The 17817-nt window shown below is 40.0% G+C and overlaps 1 protein-coding gene across 1 annotated transcript; it reads left to right on the top strand.

The window, feature by feature from the left end:
* Positions 1 to 2904: 2904 nt before the first annotated feature.
* Positions 2905 to 17817, top strand: LOC585798 (carbonic anhydrase 1-like). The gene is made up of 6 exons (XM_030974503.1): positions 2905 to 2932; positions 3222 to 3379; positions 12996 to 13097; positions 13625 to 13864; positions 16010 to 16138; positions 17659 to 17817. The coding sequence occupies exons 1-6, from the start codon at positions 2905 to 2907 to the stop codon at positions 17815 to 17817; spliced, it is 816 nt and encodes a 271-aa protein (XP_030830363.1).

Raw genomic sequence — 17817 nt, 5'->3', positions numbered from 1 at the left:
ATCTATTTGTTCAAAATCTAAGCAATTTTTATTTCCCATCCTGGAGGGTGTTTCATAAAGAGTTCGTAAAGTTACGCATGACTTTACGAACGACTTGTATATGAAGTGCCAGATAGGATGCCCAAAGTTTTTTCTGATATTTCCAATAACCTCAATTAAACTATGGCAAAAAATATACTTTGCATTAAAAATGGTTGTTAGAATAAGAATGTTAATCTACATTGCAAAGTTCAACTTAATAAATAATAATCAATAATGATTGAGCATCCGATTTGGCTTTTCATATACAAGTCGTTCGTAAGGTCATGCGTAACTGTACGAACAGCTTTATGAAACACCCCCCAGGTATGATAGAATTTTTTTTTATTTTTATTTTTTTATCATTTCTGACTTATTCAACCAACTACTCAGTCCAAGCAACTAGCTATTTGAGGAACTTGTTTTAGATTTCAATATTCCTTCTACGGATAGAAGAAAGTTTTATTTTTTGTTGAAGAATATCCCAAGAGAATGGATGGAGAAATTTGATATTGACATTGTTGGTGTTCATGATACAATAGTTTTTAAATTATTGAGTTAAAAAAAGTTCTTAAGAATGTTTATAGCTTATTGCTTATTGTAAAATGGCGACTGGCTGGAATGCTCCCCAGGGAGTGGAGAATGTGCACACCTTGTGTGCGGGTAAGCCTGAATCCGATGACCGGGGTAATAATATGTTCCGCGCCTAGAAACGTAGTATTAGGCGCATTATAAATGTGAGCTATTATTATTATTATTTATTGCTTGGTCCTCATAGCCCTGATAAGAGATATGCCTATTAGAATAACAGTTAACTAGTATACAAATATACACTGCCTTGAGAGGTTCTGGTTAAAACTATGCGCAAGAGGTGACTCCAATAGTACTATCTGCTGAGGGGCGCAGCCCCGAAGCAAATGGTACTTTTGGAGTCTCCGAGGCCCATAGTTTAACCAGTACCTCAAATAGAAGGCATGGTATATTTGTTTTATATCCTGCATCAAAAATTTGTTTAAAAAAAAAAAAAAAAATTGGGAAAAAAAATGTTAGAACAAAAAAAATGTCAATTTTTATCTAAAAAGATTTTAAATATTTTCATTAAATTAAGATTTGAAAAATAAAATTGATTCAACTCACAAATAGTAAACCAAAATAGTACTCTCATATAGTACTTTCTAAAAATAGGTCAAATATTTCTGGTCATGTGACAAGCTCTCAACCAATCAAAAGCCAACAAATTTTTGATGCAGGATATAATACCTTCTAACACTAACTGGGAAAAGGTCCATATTACAAATTGTTTCTGCTCTATTGATACTAAAATCAGATGTTTTTATTTTAACATTTTCCACAGGGCAATTGCGTTGAATGATTTTCTTTATAAGATAAAAAGGAAGGAATCACCCAATTATGCTCTATGTGACCAAAAAAAGGAAACAAAGTTGTCCCAATATGGCAAAATCTCCTCACAGTGATTCGCCAAAAGATTCCAATTTCAATATTTTCTAATTTTGAAAAATTATTTGGAGTTTTTGGTTAAAGATTCATCTCATTTTTTATTTGTACTGTTGAAATATCATACATACACTGTTGTAAATTTAATGACAATCTTCCTAATTTTGTGTCCTTTAAATCCTTTGTGAAGATTGAAACAGAAGGATATTGAAGATCATTTAGCCAAGAAAAGAAACAAATTACCTATTCACTTTAAGAAATGACGTTTTGATGTTGAATTTTCTTTCCTTTCTTTGTGAATACCCCTCTTTCTTTTTAATATGTTTGTATGTATGTATGTATTTGTTTATTTTACAACCTCTCGACTTTTGTACTCATGCACAGAAAGTGTTACTTTTAAGTATATTGCTGCCTTGTACATGTATTTCTGTTTATACCAGTTATACCATGAAATTATGGATCGGGGTGGCAGGAATAGCACTATTTTCTGAGGGGCATAGCCCAAAGAAAATAGTGCTATTACTGTCGCCGAGGAGTCCATAATTTCACTAGTGGCTTGAAATAGTGCATGATATATTTGTTTTATATTATTCAAACCAACCTTATATATTAAATATTAATAATAATGTTTACTGTCACTGAAGTTGTATATAGTGCAGGTGCTCTGGCTGGTGAGAGCAGTGCAGGCGGACATAAAGCGACCGCGACCGATAGCACATTGATCTTGATCGATCGCATATCTATGACGTCATCCATGGTATAGTGCTATGTTATAGTGCACTATACCATGGATGACGTCACGGTTACATCATAGCAATGTTATGTTGGGTCACGTAGTGCTCTGTTGACCAATCACTGAACAGGATTCCATTGATCAAAAATGTAATATATACTATACTGCTGCTGCTGCTACTACTACTACTTAAATTATTATTATATCCTGCATCAAAAATGTATTGGCTTTTGATTGGTTGAGAGCTCGTCATATGACCAGAAATATATGAGTACTATTGGAGTCACCTTTTGCGCATAGTTTGAACCAGAACCTCTCAAGACAGTGTTAATTTGTATATTATTATTATTATTATTATTACCTTCACTGCTACTAACTGTCATCTGCTACTACTATCGAATTTTCAAAGGTATGATAACATTGAAAACAATTAATGGTACAGCAATGCGAATAAGAGCTGTTTATTCAGAATGGTTAACTGAAGATAAATGATGATAATATGACAACTCGACTATGAACTGTTTCTGTGGTTGTTCTTTGCAGGCTGGTCATACCAAACCCAAGATACCTGGAATCTCATCCCGGGTAGCCAATGCAATGGTAACTCCCAGTCGCCCATCGATATCATCTCCAGCATCGCCATCACCACTGATCTCGGTCCCTTCGTCCTCGATGGCTATACCGACGAAAACAGTAACATGGATTTGGTAAACATCGGGCATAATGGTAAGGATAACAAAATCATATTACTATATTCTGATGAATAACATGACTTAGTATAATGCAACATGACTCTATTTTGATGAATAAAATGACTATATTACGATGAATAAGATGTCTTTATAATGATGAACAGCATGACTATAAAATGACTATATTACGATGAATAAAATGTTTTTATAATGATGAACAGCATGACTATAAAATGACTATATTACGATGAATGACTACAAGCTATACGTGTAATAGCCTTGAAAATGTAACCATTGTTTTCTCTCTTCTCCTCTCAATGTAGTACACGTCGATCTTCATGATGAAGTGACGGACTTATACAAGCTCTCTGGGGGCGGTCTCCCTACTACCTACACAGCTACCTCGTTTCACTTCCACTGGGGGTCTATCAACTCTCAAGGCTCAGAACATCTATTTGACGGAACCTCCTACCCCGCTGAGGTAAGTCATGTGCAGGGGCGTCACCAGAGGGAGGGGGTGACCCCTTTTCCCCTTCTTTTTTTGGATAAATGTTAAAGTTACAGGATGTTTCTCCTCCTTTAAAGATACTGTATCCCTTTTACAGCCAACATCAACTTCTGTAGAACTTTGCAGGAATTATGAATATGTCATGTATGTCCTATCTGTGGAATTTAAACATTAGCAGTGTCCTAGTATTAAAATTATGCAAGGAAACCCGTTTACCTTCTAGCTTTCACTGTCAGACACTATTAAGTGACTGACTGACATCTTTTTTTCTTTGGTAATAACATAAAAAGAGCTGTAGCAAGTACTATACTTGTAATGACCAAAGTTAAACTGATTGAATCTTTGTGCAGCACAAAACGTACGACCATTCGATAAAAGGGTCTGAAAATCAGACTATTACTTAGGTGATTGAAATCACTTAAGTCGTTTCGACAACTAATGGTCGTTATTTTCCCACTAAAAGCAATTTTCAAGCCCTTTCGTTTTGAGAAGTTCTAAATTAGCATTGTCTTTGAAATGCCGTTGGAATTTAAACTTTTCATTTGTTTGGTCTGCTAATGGAACATAGTACCTTTAAGTGAACTGAACAAAGAAAAACAATACATTATGCTATTGTGTAGATAAACTCGTTCACAGATTTATTGCGACATTCCTTAGGACCAATTGGTGAGATAATTCTTTTGAAGGCAAACAAAAATCGGAAAATACAATATGAGCATTTATCGATGAAAAATAACACCGATTATTAAATATAAAATAATTTGGAATGTTTCGTGCTTGTGTGAGTGTGTGTGTGTGTGTGTGTGTGTGTGTGTTTACCGATGGCTAAGATACTCACGAACATGATTTTAAAGTTTATATACATTAATACAGCCTGAAAAACAAAGATGTTGTATTGCACTATAGGTGCAAAAACATGGGTCGATCGGTATGAAATCTTTTTTCTTTTTCCACTTTGGGCTGATAATTCTCATTTTTCAATGCATTCATTTTTTTTCTCTCCCTCTTTGGGCCTCTATTTCTCAGTTTTAATTGGTCTAATACACGTGTTTCAGCGACATCATTCCATTCATACCTTTTCACCTCATAATAATCCATGGTTTGCAATGTTGTGTTGAGACATCACTTTGTGTTTCCCAGCTGACAAAGTTGGTTTTTAACTACAGTACCTTTAAAACTTGTAAATATATCAACGGATTCCAAATTGATAACATTTTAACATATGTCTTGATGTATATGTCCCTGTCACCTCGTGTTTACGTAATTTTTCAAACTTTTTTCGTGCCTTCAAAATGTGTGATGAATAAAGTGTTGTGAGCCTCAGGTGCGGATCCAGGATTTCTTAGGGGGGGGGGGGCCCAAATTTGAAATTATGCGAGCAAAATATTGGTACGTAATGGTGACCAGCAGTGACGTAATGCAGGGGGGTGTTTCCCCTCCCTTCTCTGCAAAGCGCGGAAGCTATATATGACGTTTCATTAAAGTATTAGAGAAAGAAGACAATTCGTTGTTTGAATTTGAATTCCCCCAAGCCCCCCCCCCTATCAGTACGCCAGTGCCCCCCTTTTCTCTCTTCTCTTTTTTTCTTCTTTCCCTTTCTCTCCTCCTTAAGGTTTGCCGAGGGGTGGGGGTTCCAGGGGGTAGAGCCCCCGGGGACTCATGGAAAAATACTGCCATTTTAGCAATACTGGTAAATCACTGGTATCAAATTAAAAATAACCCATGTTTAAATTGTATTGGGAGTAACCCCCCCCCCCCCCCATCAGTACGCAAGTGAAAGAGGCGGAGGTGACGGAAGGGACTACCCCCATAAAGCTGTATGATAAGTCTTATATGTAAATCCCTCACAGGTTTTTGAAGTTTTGTTGTGTTACAAAATTACATTCTTTAGCAAAACTACAGCATAAAAACAAGCAATATACTTTTTTCACGCTTCACTTTTACTTTGCCGATATCTAGTGTGTAGTCCGAAGGGTTGTAAATATTTACTAGGTAAAGTACTGAGCAGGAAGGGACTTCTTAAAAAAGAGCAAGCTGAATATTCATTATTGGAACACTGATCTATTTCTATAACTTTTAATCTTATTAACAAACAGTGTAAACTGTACATGCGTGATACCAACAGAATACATATTTTCTACAATATTTACTTGTATATTTTTAGGATATTATGCGAAGGAGCGTAGCGACCGAGCGAGAAGATTTTAGCATTTCTATTAGTCTAAACGCTGTACTCTTGTGCCCACCAGAGCCTTAAAGCGTGTTGCAGTCTTTAGTCAGTATTTGCTATACATTTTGTTGGTGTGCACTTTTTCAAATTATCCATGGGGGACGATCCCCCTCAGAAAATTGAGGGAAGACGTGTACCCCGTCCTTCCCCGGGATCGCCGCCCCTGACTCGCACATTTCGCTTTCAATTGCAGAACGCTCTAGCTGTGTCCAAGAGAATAAATTCTCGGAATGTGGGGCATCTCGCAAAAGACATGGGCAAAAAATGTGTCGTGTAAAAAGCTAGGGAAGGACACAGACGCAAAGGCCCGAATTCACAAAGGCCCGAATTCACAAAGGAGGTTTGTAGACAAACCTATGTTTATGTGCGTCATAATTATATGACGCGTTTCAGTCAAAGGCTTGTCTAAACCTTGGTCTGAAACGCATCGAAACGCGTCATATGAAGCACATAAACCTAGATTTGTCGACAAACCTCCTTTGTAAATTCGGGCCAAAACCTCCATGGGTGCGATGTGACCTGTGTGGACGTTGGCTCCACCTATTTTGCGTTTTGCTCAAAAAAACTATCCACAAAAAAGGACTATGTATGCCCCTTTTGTGAAGCGACCTATTAATATTTATGTTCACATATCAGTCCCTTTTTGGATTGCCTTCCTCCCGCCCCCCCCCCCAAGACAAAATATTATCACATTGTTACATGACTGTGTGCACAATACATATTGATGTGTCAACCTTACGAAAGTGGTGTTTTCATAATGATTATTGACCTCCTTTAAATTTATATTTATATGGGAGACTTAAGAAGAAAACTGTTTACAGTCCAACTAAGGGTGTAGAGCATGCCGTGTAGACTAAAATGTGCAATGTTGTTCAATTTCTGAATTCTTTAATTAAAAAACTTGCTTGCTGTCAATAGTGTATACATTTCAAATGTCTAGTCCGGTTAAAAATAGCACGTAATGATTTCATTATTTGACACGTACTTCACATTGATTTATCTTATCGATAAGCGAAACGATTTGCATATCATGTATCATGTAACAAATATAACAGTAATGACAAGTATGGTTTTCCTGAAAATTGCATTATACAATGTATATTCATCGTTATGGAAAATATGTATACTATACAACAATGGGCATTTACATTTTCCAGACCAATGATTTAATTACGTTTAATATTGAAGCTGTTGCCCTTTGTATATACATGAACTTGAAATAATAAGTAGCCTTGAAAGTGTCGCAATAAATCATGTGTGAGTGAGCTTGAAGTTTAATGGTGTAGGTTTGATTGATACTGTATAGCCTTTAATGAGTTTTTAATGAGATATATCTCCAATCAAATCGAATCAAACTGAGTGATGTTATCGTACAACTAAACAATATCAATCTTCTGTTCTCCTAAATAAGCCTGGGAAACTTGAAAATTGCATTACAATGTGAATTCATTGTCAGTGAAAATGTAATACAATACACAACAATGGGCAAATAATTGTTTCCAGACCAATGATTTAAGTAAGAAGAACTTACATTTTATATTGAAACTGTTGCCGTTGTATATACATCAGGCGCGGATCCAGGATTTCTTTGGGGGGGGGGGGGGGGGCAAAATTTGAAATTATGCGAGCCAAATATTGGTTCGTAATGGTGACCAGCAGTGACGTAATTAGGGGATGGGTGGGTGCAGGGAGGGGCGAGTTTCCCCCTCCCTCCTCCACGAAACGCGGAAGCTTTGACATTTCAATAAATTATTAGAGAAAGAAGACGATTTGTTGTACCGTTCCCAAAAAATAATCCTCGTCTGAATTTCATTTCCCCCCTCCCGCGCTAAGCGGAAGCTTACGTTTCATTAAATCATTAGAGGAAGAAGACGATTTGTTGTGTCGTTATCCCCCTTTTTTTTCTTCTTCCTCTTTCTTTCTTCCCTGTATCTCCTCTTTTCCTTTTTTCTTTCCCTTTCCTTCCTTCTCTTTTATTTTTTGATCGGGGGGGGGGGGCAACAGCCTGGGAGCCAAGTCCTTTTGCCCCCCCCCCCCACCCCGATCTACTTCTTCCCTCTTTTCTTTTCTTCTTCCTCTTCTTTTTTTCCCTTTCTCTCCTCTTTCCCTTTCCCTTCTTCCTTCTCTCTCTCTCCTTTTTTTTTTTTTTTTTTTTTGCGGGGGGGGGGGGAGGGGGGGGGGCAAGGCCCGCTTGGCCCCCCCCCCCCTGGATCCGCGCTTGGTGAGCCTTTACCTCGAAAACTTTAAACAGCGACCGTCGCCCGAAAAACTCAAAACGGGAACGTCGCCCAAATCTCGCTGGTTTTTAGCTGGTGCAGTGCATGGTATATACACGTACAAGAGGCCGGGGTACACTTGCATGTTTACGTTAGCAGGATTTTAAAACTAGGACAGAAGACGAGTGAGAATTTTTGAATAATTAGATGATTGTATGCATGTATGTCCCATTTAAACAAATAAAATACTAATCTTTAAAATTAAAAAAAAAAGGTTTAAAAAGACAACTAACTCCTACGACAACCATCCTCTTTATGACAACTACCTACGGATAACTATCCTAGGGGTAGTTGTCCGGGCGTAGTTGCCCGGGGGATAGTTGTCCTAAGGGGTAGTTATCTGGGGGGTAGTTGTCCTGGGGGTAGTTTACTGGGGGTGGTTATCCGGGGGTGGATGTCCAGTAGTAGGTATCCGGATACGTGTTATTATTAGTGTTGATTTAGATAAATAAATTAATAAATTGCCACTCAAATGGATCATAAATGGATAATGAATCTAAATACTGATCAATCATATCGATAAATACGTTATACACAGTGGCGACGGGTGGGTCCAGCCACGGAAGGGGCCCTGCCATCATGGAGGGAACTCTGCGAGCGATTTTGGGGGTGTAGGAGGGGAACCTTATCTTCTTTCCGTTCCCGTCCCCTTCTCCCTCTCCTTCTGTCTGTCTATATGTCTGTCTATTAATTTCTGTCTGTCTTAGATGGTCATTCATTTCATTATTGAATTAATTCAATGACCTACATGGATACTACTGCACGAGCAGTAGAGGATGTAAAATCTGAATAAAATGTAACTACCCTAAATGACGAGAATCACGAATGGAACAACAAAATGAAGGAAAAGAAGATAAAGTAGTCGATCATAATAGCCACAATCCGGATGCAACTATGTTATCCACAGTGTTACTCATCTCTCCCGGAAACACAAATCGTTTAATCGAATGTCTTGTGGCATGAAAATATGTTGGACCAGGCGCGCCGGAAGCAGTTTGGGACTGGGGGGGCAAACATTCCAGGGGGCTCACATTCCAGGGGCAGTGACGTAATGAGAAAAAAAGTTCGGAAGGGGGGGGGGGGCACACGAAAAACCTGCATCACCACCAGTCTTACACGTTACATGCAGGTCCCGCGGAACGTTTTTCAAAGTGGAGTATTATCGATCAGGTAGAGCGTAAATTGGCGTGGGGTCCAGGGAATGAGCCTCGGCAGGGGGTCAAGGGGCTGAGCCCCCGGAAGCTCAGGGGTTTTAGGTATTTATTTACGGTTAGATGAGCATCCAGGGGCCCTCTGTAAGGCAATTGACGTGTTCCAAGGGGGGGGGGGGGGGAGAGCCCCCAGAAATTCAGAGGTTTTGATATTTAACTACGGTCAGATGAGCATCCAGGGGCCGTCTTATGGCCCTTGGTGTGGTTCAGGGGGCAGAGCCCCCGGAATCTCAGGGGTTTTAGGTATTTAATTACAGTCAGATGAGCATCCAGGGGCCCGCCTTAGGGCCCTTGGTGGGGTCCAGGGGGCAGAGCCCCCGGAAGCTCAGAGGTTTTAGGTATTTAATTAAGGTCAGATGAGCATCCAGGGGGCCGCCTTAGGGCCCTTGGTGGGGTCCAGGGGGCAGAGCCCCCGGAAGCTCAGGGGTTTTAGGTATTTAATTACGGTCAGATGAGCATCCAGGGGCCCGCCTTAGGGCCCATGGTGGGGTCCAGGGGGCAGAGCCCCCGGAAGCTCAGAGGTTTTAGGTATTTAATTAAGGTCAGATGAGCATCCAGGGGGCCGCCTTAGGGCCCTTGGTGGGGTCCAGGGGGCAGAGCCCCCGGAAGCTCAGGGGTTTTAGGTATTTAATTACGGTCAGATGAGCATCCAGGGGCACGCCTTAGGGCCCTTGGTGAGGTCCAGGGGGCAGAGCCCCCGGAAGCTCAGAGGTTTTAGGTATTTAATTAAGGTCAGATGAGCATCCAGGGGGCCGCCTTAGGGCCCTTGGTGGGGTCCAGGGGGTTTTAGGTATTTAATTACGGTCAGATGAGCATCCAGGGGCCCGCCTTAGGTCCCTTGGTGGCGTCCGGGGGCGGAGCCCCCGTAAGCTCTGGGGTTTTAAGCATTTAATTACGGTCAGATGAGCATTTTTTATACCTTATTTGTGACATTGGCAGGTCACTTATTTTTTTTCTCCGTCTTTCTTTCTTTTTTTCTTTAACATACTTTTTCAAAAAGGAGGGGGGGGGGGGGGGCTCGAGCCCAGCCACTTTGCAGACCATGACATAAAGGCTTCTAAATTAGCGTATTTCGCCTGACTGTAATTTGGGAATTTCTTATTTTCCAACAAACGCATAAAAAGGTATGACTTACAAAAGAAATGGAGAAAAAATGCCGGAAAATCATGTCACAACATCAACATTTGTAAATCAATTGTTTCGAATAAGAAATACATCATCCCCCCCCCCCATCAGTACGCCAGCGTTCAGGGGCTCATGTCTTCTCACCCCTATAACAAAAAAACGGGCACGCTTTCCCATTCTCGCACAATATGTCCACGATATGCGCGTATCGCTATTATAGAGACCTCCATTGATAAATACCGTATAGGTGGCATGCGCAATGTTTATGAAATTTAATTCCTGTGAACTTTCCGTTTCTTCGAATGGAATTGTATATGTGATTTAATTCAGGTTTTTATTATTGTTACGTTCTTTTGGATTAAAAATACAAGCCTTTACTGTTTTTTTTTTTTTTTTTTTTGGAGGGGGGGGGGGCGTTTTGGGGGGGCAAAAATGCGTTTTGCCCCCCCCACTTTTTGACTGGGGGGGCAACTGCCCCCCCTGCCCCCCCCCCCCCCCACTTCCGGCGCCTATGTGTTGGACCATATGAGTTCTTCATCAGGCAGGAACTTTTGTTTGAATTTATGTGTGTTGGCTGTGTGAGAATGGTAATAGAGGGCCAAATATACAATTTTGTGTCCTGTTACTAAGTGGATAGATTACGTGGATAGTGGATAAGTCGAGTTTTCCCTCTGTCCCGAGAAGATCGACTTACGCGAGGTTATCTGTATGTCTTTTGTACAAAAATTGTCGCTGATAACCTGACACTTTGAAGTGTTATTATTTTGAAATCGTGTTTTATTGGAATTTTAGCCTTTAACTTTATACCCCAAATAACAAGAATTCCTATACAAATTTATTATAGGAATTATCTTCCAAAGGTTCTTGTTTCAGGAATAGACCATATCTGTTCATAGACCAAAGTTGGCAGAAGAAAAACACATGGCTAACATTTCATACTGGATAAATGGATATATGTCTACAGAGTGAGTCAGAAAAAATGTCACACTTTTTAAAAGTTGTATTGTTTGAGGTATGGGTTTCATGATATGTCTTGATAGAGTTAGCCTCCCAGTACATTTAGGTACCATTTTCATTTGAATCTCTGCATGCAAGACTGAACATCAGACAATCTTGACAAAACTGCCAGATCTCACTTGCCTTGAGCCATAATGCATGGCCGTCCAGAGGATTTTTTGATGTTGGGGACCGGGGTAAAATGCAATTTAGTTATTGAAAATTTATTGCATTTTCTGTTTTTTTTTTTTTTAAATTATGGAAACTGCCCCCTATCCTAGCCCCCGCTGCGTACAGCTATGGTTCAGTGACAAAGCAATGGGCTCGTAACTGTGAGGCCCCAGGATCATAACCGTGTCGATGTGCTATATTAGTGCCCTTTTGTGGGGGCATTAATCCTCATTACTGTCATTTATGACTTAAGGGCGTAGGTCCCCTAGTTGATAATCATAGTAGCATATACATGCTTTAGCAGTCACGCAAAACACACATTGTCAAATTATTGTTCAATTAAATCTGAGAATGTATACTATTATCTAGATCTATTATTTTAAATTATTTTAAAAATAATACCATAAATGGGGTAAAACAAAAATATTCCAACTTTATGAGCGACAGTGTAGGAGATATAGAGCCCATAAGTAATAGTCTTGATTTTCAGACCATTGTACCGCATTGTCGTATGTTTTATGCTGCGCAAAGATTCAATCAGTTTAATTTTGGCCATTACAAGATGTGGGTTATTGATGTAGACAAATCCTTTACAGCTCATTTTATGTATGTTATTATCCAAGAAGAAAAAAACCCAGTCAGTCACTCAGTAGTGTCTGACAGTGAAGTCTAGCAAGTAAACAGGTTTCCTTGGATAATTTGAATATTAGGACACTGCTATCGTTTAAATTTCACAGATAGGACATACATGACATATTCATAATTCCTGCAAAGTTCTACAGAATTTGAGGTTGGCTGCAAAAGGGACATAGTATCTTTAAAATAGTTGAAATATTTCTGGTCATGTGACGAGCTCTTAACCAATCAAAAAGGATATAACATTATAGATATAATGACTGCCATGAGAGGAATAGTTGTTTTATAGGCTCAAGGGGATGTTGCATCCTGATATCACCCCGAGGCGTGCTGAGGGTTGATATAGCAAGATGCAACACTGATCCCCTTTGTAGTCTACGTGCATTGCGAGATCATGCAAAATTTGTCATTGTTTTTATTTCCAATTCTAGATTCAAACCTTTATTCCTTGTGATCCTGAAGGTGATAATAAAAAATTAGATGGCATATGAAAGAGCAGGTTTATCTCCATATTTCCAAAGGGGCGTCATCTCGTCATTACATGTAGATCTAGGCCTACAATCGAGATCGGTGGTTGTCTGCGCTGTGTGCAAATGTAGCGACCAAATTAAAAAAAAAAATTATGGTAGCCGCGCTCCGCACAAACTAAGTTTTAACACGTAAACCGATGGGAATCGCAACTATTTTCCTGATGGCCAAAATCTTGCGGGAATAGTCACTCATGAATGGGGATCGCAGCAAAACTTAAATATTTTTCTGGTACCCGGAATCTTACAAGAATATCACTCATGAAGAGTTCTATTGACCAGTACTGGCATGTTCCGCTCTTTATGGGAATGGCTAAAATCACGACTGCAATTTCGACCGATCAGATGGCTAGATTTTTAAAAAGAGGTATACATGTATAACAATTATCATTATGAATCCATTATTCATTTATTTAGATGCAGATGATTCACTACGACAAGTCCAAATACGCCAATATCTCCGCAGCTTTGGCCGGCTCGCAATGGGATGCAATCACCATACTGGTTGTGATGATTGAGGTAAGAGTGCCCTGTGTTCTTTTTTCCTTCTTATTCTTCTGTTTATCTTCAATGGGCCATGCAGCTTAATTATAACCAACATCTGTATGTAGATTACCAGTTGCGTATGCAGGTTCACTAAACACCTGGTTTACACCCTACTCTTTGCGATTCTCCTACTCACGGGGCCTCCAGTTAACGTTTCTGGGATTCTGTGAATATATTGTTATGATGATAATCATTAAAATGTACGCACTCTGTTTCATGGTTTTAGTTTATATTATTATTTAATCAATTTATTGTAGTTAATGTGGGACCCCGAGGAAGAACAGATCAACTTTGTCGGTAAATCTGAAGCGGGTGATCCCTCGATCTTCATTTTAATTTGAATATTTTCTTTTGTAGAATAGTCCGTGTTTCTTTATGCGTTATGATGTTTGTATTGCATATTCATGATTGTACATAAAACCAACCAACCAACTCTCTCTCTCTCTCTCTCTTTCTTTTTCTCTCTCCCTACCCATCTCTCTCCCTCTCTCCCTCTATAGGTTGGCGAACATAACACTGCTTTCGATTCCGTCCTGAGTCACATCAGCCAGGTCGCCAATTACTCCTCGGGCAACACCTCCCTGGGCCAGGGCAACCTCCCATCCTTCCCAATCCGCAACGTCTTGCCATCTGACCTGTCCAAGTTCTACCGTTACAATGGTTCCAAGGCGTTGCCCGATTGCAACGAGGCCATCATCTGGACCATCTTTACAGACACGATCTCTATCTCCCAGGCTCAGGTGAGTGAGAGAATGGGGTCTCGAGGGGGGGGGGGGGGGGGGGGGGTGTTCTAAGATGACGAAAACGTCTAACCCTAACCCTATGGATACCATTTTGTCTATTGCACCCAACGATCCTTATTTTTACCAACTTTGTACACCTCGGGATCATGTCAATCTCTAACTTCCTTTTTAATTAGTTTAGCTATAAAATAGCATGATACTCTTAGTTTCAAATGTTTGGTTGATGCTCCTACTAAAATGATGAGTATTACATTTGAGTATCCACACACCGTTACAGGAGAGGCACTCCCTATCTGCACTACCTTGGCAGACCTAAGGCCTCTAGCTCCACTGCAAGTTCCATCACTTTATTGTTCTTGTTCTTTAATTAATATTCTCCTTAATGTAGATGAAGTAAATATAGTAGTATCAGCAGTAGTAGTGGTAGTCGTATCAGAAGAAGTAGTAGTAGTAGTAAAAGTAGTTGTTTAGTAGTAGTTTAGTAGTAGGAGTATAGTAGTAGTAGTATTAGTAGTAGAAGAAGAAGAAGAAGAAGGTGAAGATGAAGAAGTAGTAGTAGTCAGTGGCGGATCCAGGGGGCCCGGGGCCCGCCCCCGAGTGCAACGCACTTTCACTGAAGATAGTAGTACTATCTACACAGTGTAACAACTTTTATTCTCCCATCAATGATGGGCGAACTATCTTTCATCACGTGATTTACTTTTGATCAATCGTAGAACAAGATTCTTAGTGTGTGGAATATAATAGTAAATAGTAGTAGAAGTAGAAGAAGAAGGAGCAGCAGTAGTAGTAGTAGTAGTAGTAGTAGTAGTAGTAGTAGTAATAGTAGTAGTATTATCAGTATAAGTAGTAGTATAGTAGTAGTAGAAGTATTAGTAAAGGTAGTAGTAGTAGTGGTAGTAGTAGAAGAAGAAAGTAAGTAGAAGTAGTAAGTAGAAGTAGTAGTAGTAGTAGTAGTAGTAGTATTAGTAGTAGTAATAGTAGTAGTAATAGTAGTAGTATTAGTATTAGTAGTAGTAGTAGTAGTAGTAGTAGTAGTAGAAGAAGAAGAAGAAGAAGAAGAAGAAGAATATACCTTGAATATACCTTGAAGGTCCCACCTCGCCATCGTGGTGATGAAGATCCCGCAGATAGTATGGTGTGGCAGGGTTAAGGAGGTCCCATGGGACTCATTTAAAAACCCAGGTTGGATATTTGTCGTTTGAAGCTGAAGAGTGTTGGAGCATCAATGGCAGTTTGTGGCAGCATGTTCATTTTATCAACAACTCTCTGGCTATAGAAATTTGTCCTGATGTCAAGCGGCTTCTTGTTTGGTTAGCTTCATGGAATGGCCTCTGTTCTATCATACATGTAGTTAGTAAACTGTAGGTTTGCAGTAGGTCTTCTCTCTCTTCTTTTCTCTAAAGTAGTTCGTTTAAGCTATTCTCTCTTCATATGGTAGTTGTTGAATATACTATGGATGAGTTTTGTGGCTCTTGCTTGAACTTTTTCTTCTTTTTGTCTTTTTCCAGTTAGGAACACCGGGCGTGCATGGCGTAGTCTAGGTGGTGTATGATGATTGATTTACACAGTCTTAAGATCACTTCCTTACTCTTGAATGTAAAGTTGCGGTTTATTATTCCTAGTGTCCTCTATTTTGCTGATGCAGCACACTGGGAGGCAACTTTCAGGGACTTGTGAACTAGAACTTATCTTTTTCTTCTGTACTTTCATTAACCTTGGAGTTGCCTAACGTATAGGCCTATGTGTATAGTGTGGGCTGTGGGTTCCAAAGTGCATGACTCCACATTAATTTGTCTGCATTGTATCTCATCTGCCATGTACTTGCTCACAAGGTGGTTGCTGGAGTTTGACATGTATATTTTATCATTGTCTTTTTGCAATGGTTGGATTAGCTTGGTGTCATCAGCAAATTTGCTAACTGTTGATTTGTCAGTTAGTCCAATTTCGAGGTCATTCATGTATATCAGGAAGCACAGTGGTCGCAGGACTGATACTTTTACTACAGAGCTGGTAACAGGTCTCCAGCTTTATTTGGCTCCCTGGATACCAACTTTCTGCTTGCGACTGTCGAGCCAGGCTGTTATCCACTGCAACATATGTTACCATTTATTCCAGGGTCTTGATCTTTTTGTTTACTAGTCTCCAATTGTGCGGACTAGGCCTTTGACCAGCTGCTTTGGATGGGTCGAGGTCTACAAACTTCTTTTTCAGATTTTCTTCAGTGATTTCTATCTCAGCAAGGAGTTCTACATCAGTTCCTTTGAAGAAGTATAATAGAATATAGTAAAAACTTAATGTCAAGAGGATCGTAACATCACATGGCTGAACAAATAAAGAAAGTTTGTCATTCCGATGCAAAAAAAATCATGCAAACTACGACTTCCAATGTTAACATGTGTAAGTATTCAGGCGCGTAGCCAGGGGGGTGGTGGGGGCGGTCGCCCCCCCCCCCCAAAAAAAAAACGCCGGCCAAAACACAAAAACAAAAAAAAGACTGAATTCAGATAAGGATTAAGAGTCGAGAACGGTACAACAAATCGTCTTCTTTCTCTAATAATTTATGAAACGTCAAAGCTTCCGAGGGAGGGAAGGAGGGGGAACTGAATTCAGACAAGGATAAAGAGTCAATCGAGAATGGTACAACGAACCTTCTTCTTGCTTTAATAATCAAATAAAACTTCAGAGCTTCCGCGCTACAGCTTCCGCGGAGGAAGGGGAACTTGATACAAAAAAAGGATTACGAGTCGAGGACGGAACAACGAATCGTCTTCTTTTCTAATAAAACTTCAAAGCTTTCGCGCTACACGCGGAGGCAGGGAAACTTGATTCAAACAAAGATTAAGAGTCGAAGACGGTACAGCGAATCGTCTTCTTTCTCTGATGAAACGTCAAAAAAACTGAATTTAGATAAGGATTAAGAGTCGAGAACGGTCCAACGAATCGTCTTCTTTCTCTTATAATTTGATGAAACCTCAAAGCTTTCGCGCTTCGCGCGGAGGCAGGGGAACTTGATTCAAACAAAGATTAAAAGTCGAAGACGGTTCAGCGAATCGTCTTCTTTCTCTAATGAAACGTCCACAGAAACTAAATTTAGATAAGGATTAAGAGTCGAGAACGTACAACAAATCATCTTCTTTCTCTAATAATTTATGAAACGTCAAAGCTTCCGCGGGAGGGAAGGGGGGGGGAACTGGATTCAGACAAGGATAAAGAGTCGATCGAGAATGGTACAACGAACAAACTTCAGAGCTTCCGCGGAAGAAGGGGAACTTGATACAAAAAAAGGATTACGAGTCGAGGACGGTACAACGAATCGTCTTCTTTCTCTAATGAAACGTCAAAAGAAACTGAATTTAGATAAGGATTAAGAGTCGAGAATGGCCAACGAATCGTCTTCTTTCTTTAATAATCTAATAAAACTTCAGAGATTCCGCGCTACGCGCGGAGGCAGGGGAACTTGATTCAAACAAAGATTAAGAGTCGGAGACGGTACAGCGAATCGTCTTCTTTCTCTAATGAAACGTCCACAGAAACTGAATTTAGATAAGGATTAAGAGTCGAGAACGGTCCAACGAATCGTCTTCTTTCTCTTATAATTTGAAACTCCCTCCTCCCTGCACCCTCACCCCTAGGGAGCTTTGTAAGTGATTCGCACGCTTCGCGTGGTCACTACCGCCCCCCCCCCCTAAAATGAAATCCTGGCTACGCGCTTGTAAGTATTTGATTTGGAAAAGACTAATTCTTGAAAGTTCGATAATGATTAATTCGTGTATTTTTTCTTCTAACAGCTGGACACGTTCCGCACCCTGTACGGCGATCGAGATGAATCACAAAATCGTCGACAACTACCGCCGCATCCAACCGCTGAATGGCCGCACAATCTACTACAGCAGTGCAGTTACCATCTCACCAATGAGGGCATTGTTTATCATGGCACTTGCACTTAG

The sequence above is a fragment of the Strongylocentrotus purpuratus genome, unplaced genomic scaffold, assembly GCF_000002235.5.
Source record: "Strongylocentrotus purpuratus isolate Spur 01 unplaced genomic scaffold, Spur_5.0 spur5_scaffold_7, whole genome shotgun sequence".
Classification (NCBI taxonomy): domain Eukaryota; kingdom Metazoa; phylum Echinodermata; class Echinoidea; order Camarodonta; family Strongylocentrotidae; genus Strongylocentrotus; species Strongylocentrotus purpuratus.
This window is presented reverse-complemented; position numbering and strand designations above follow the sequence as displayed.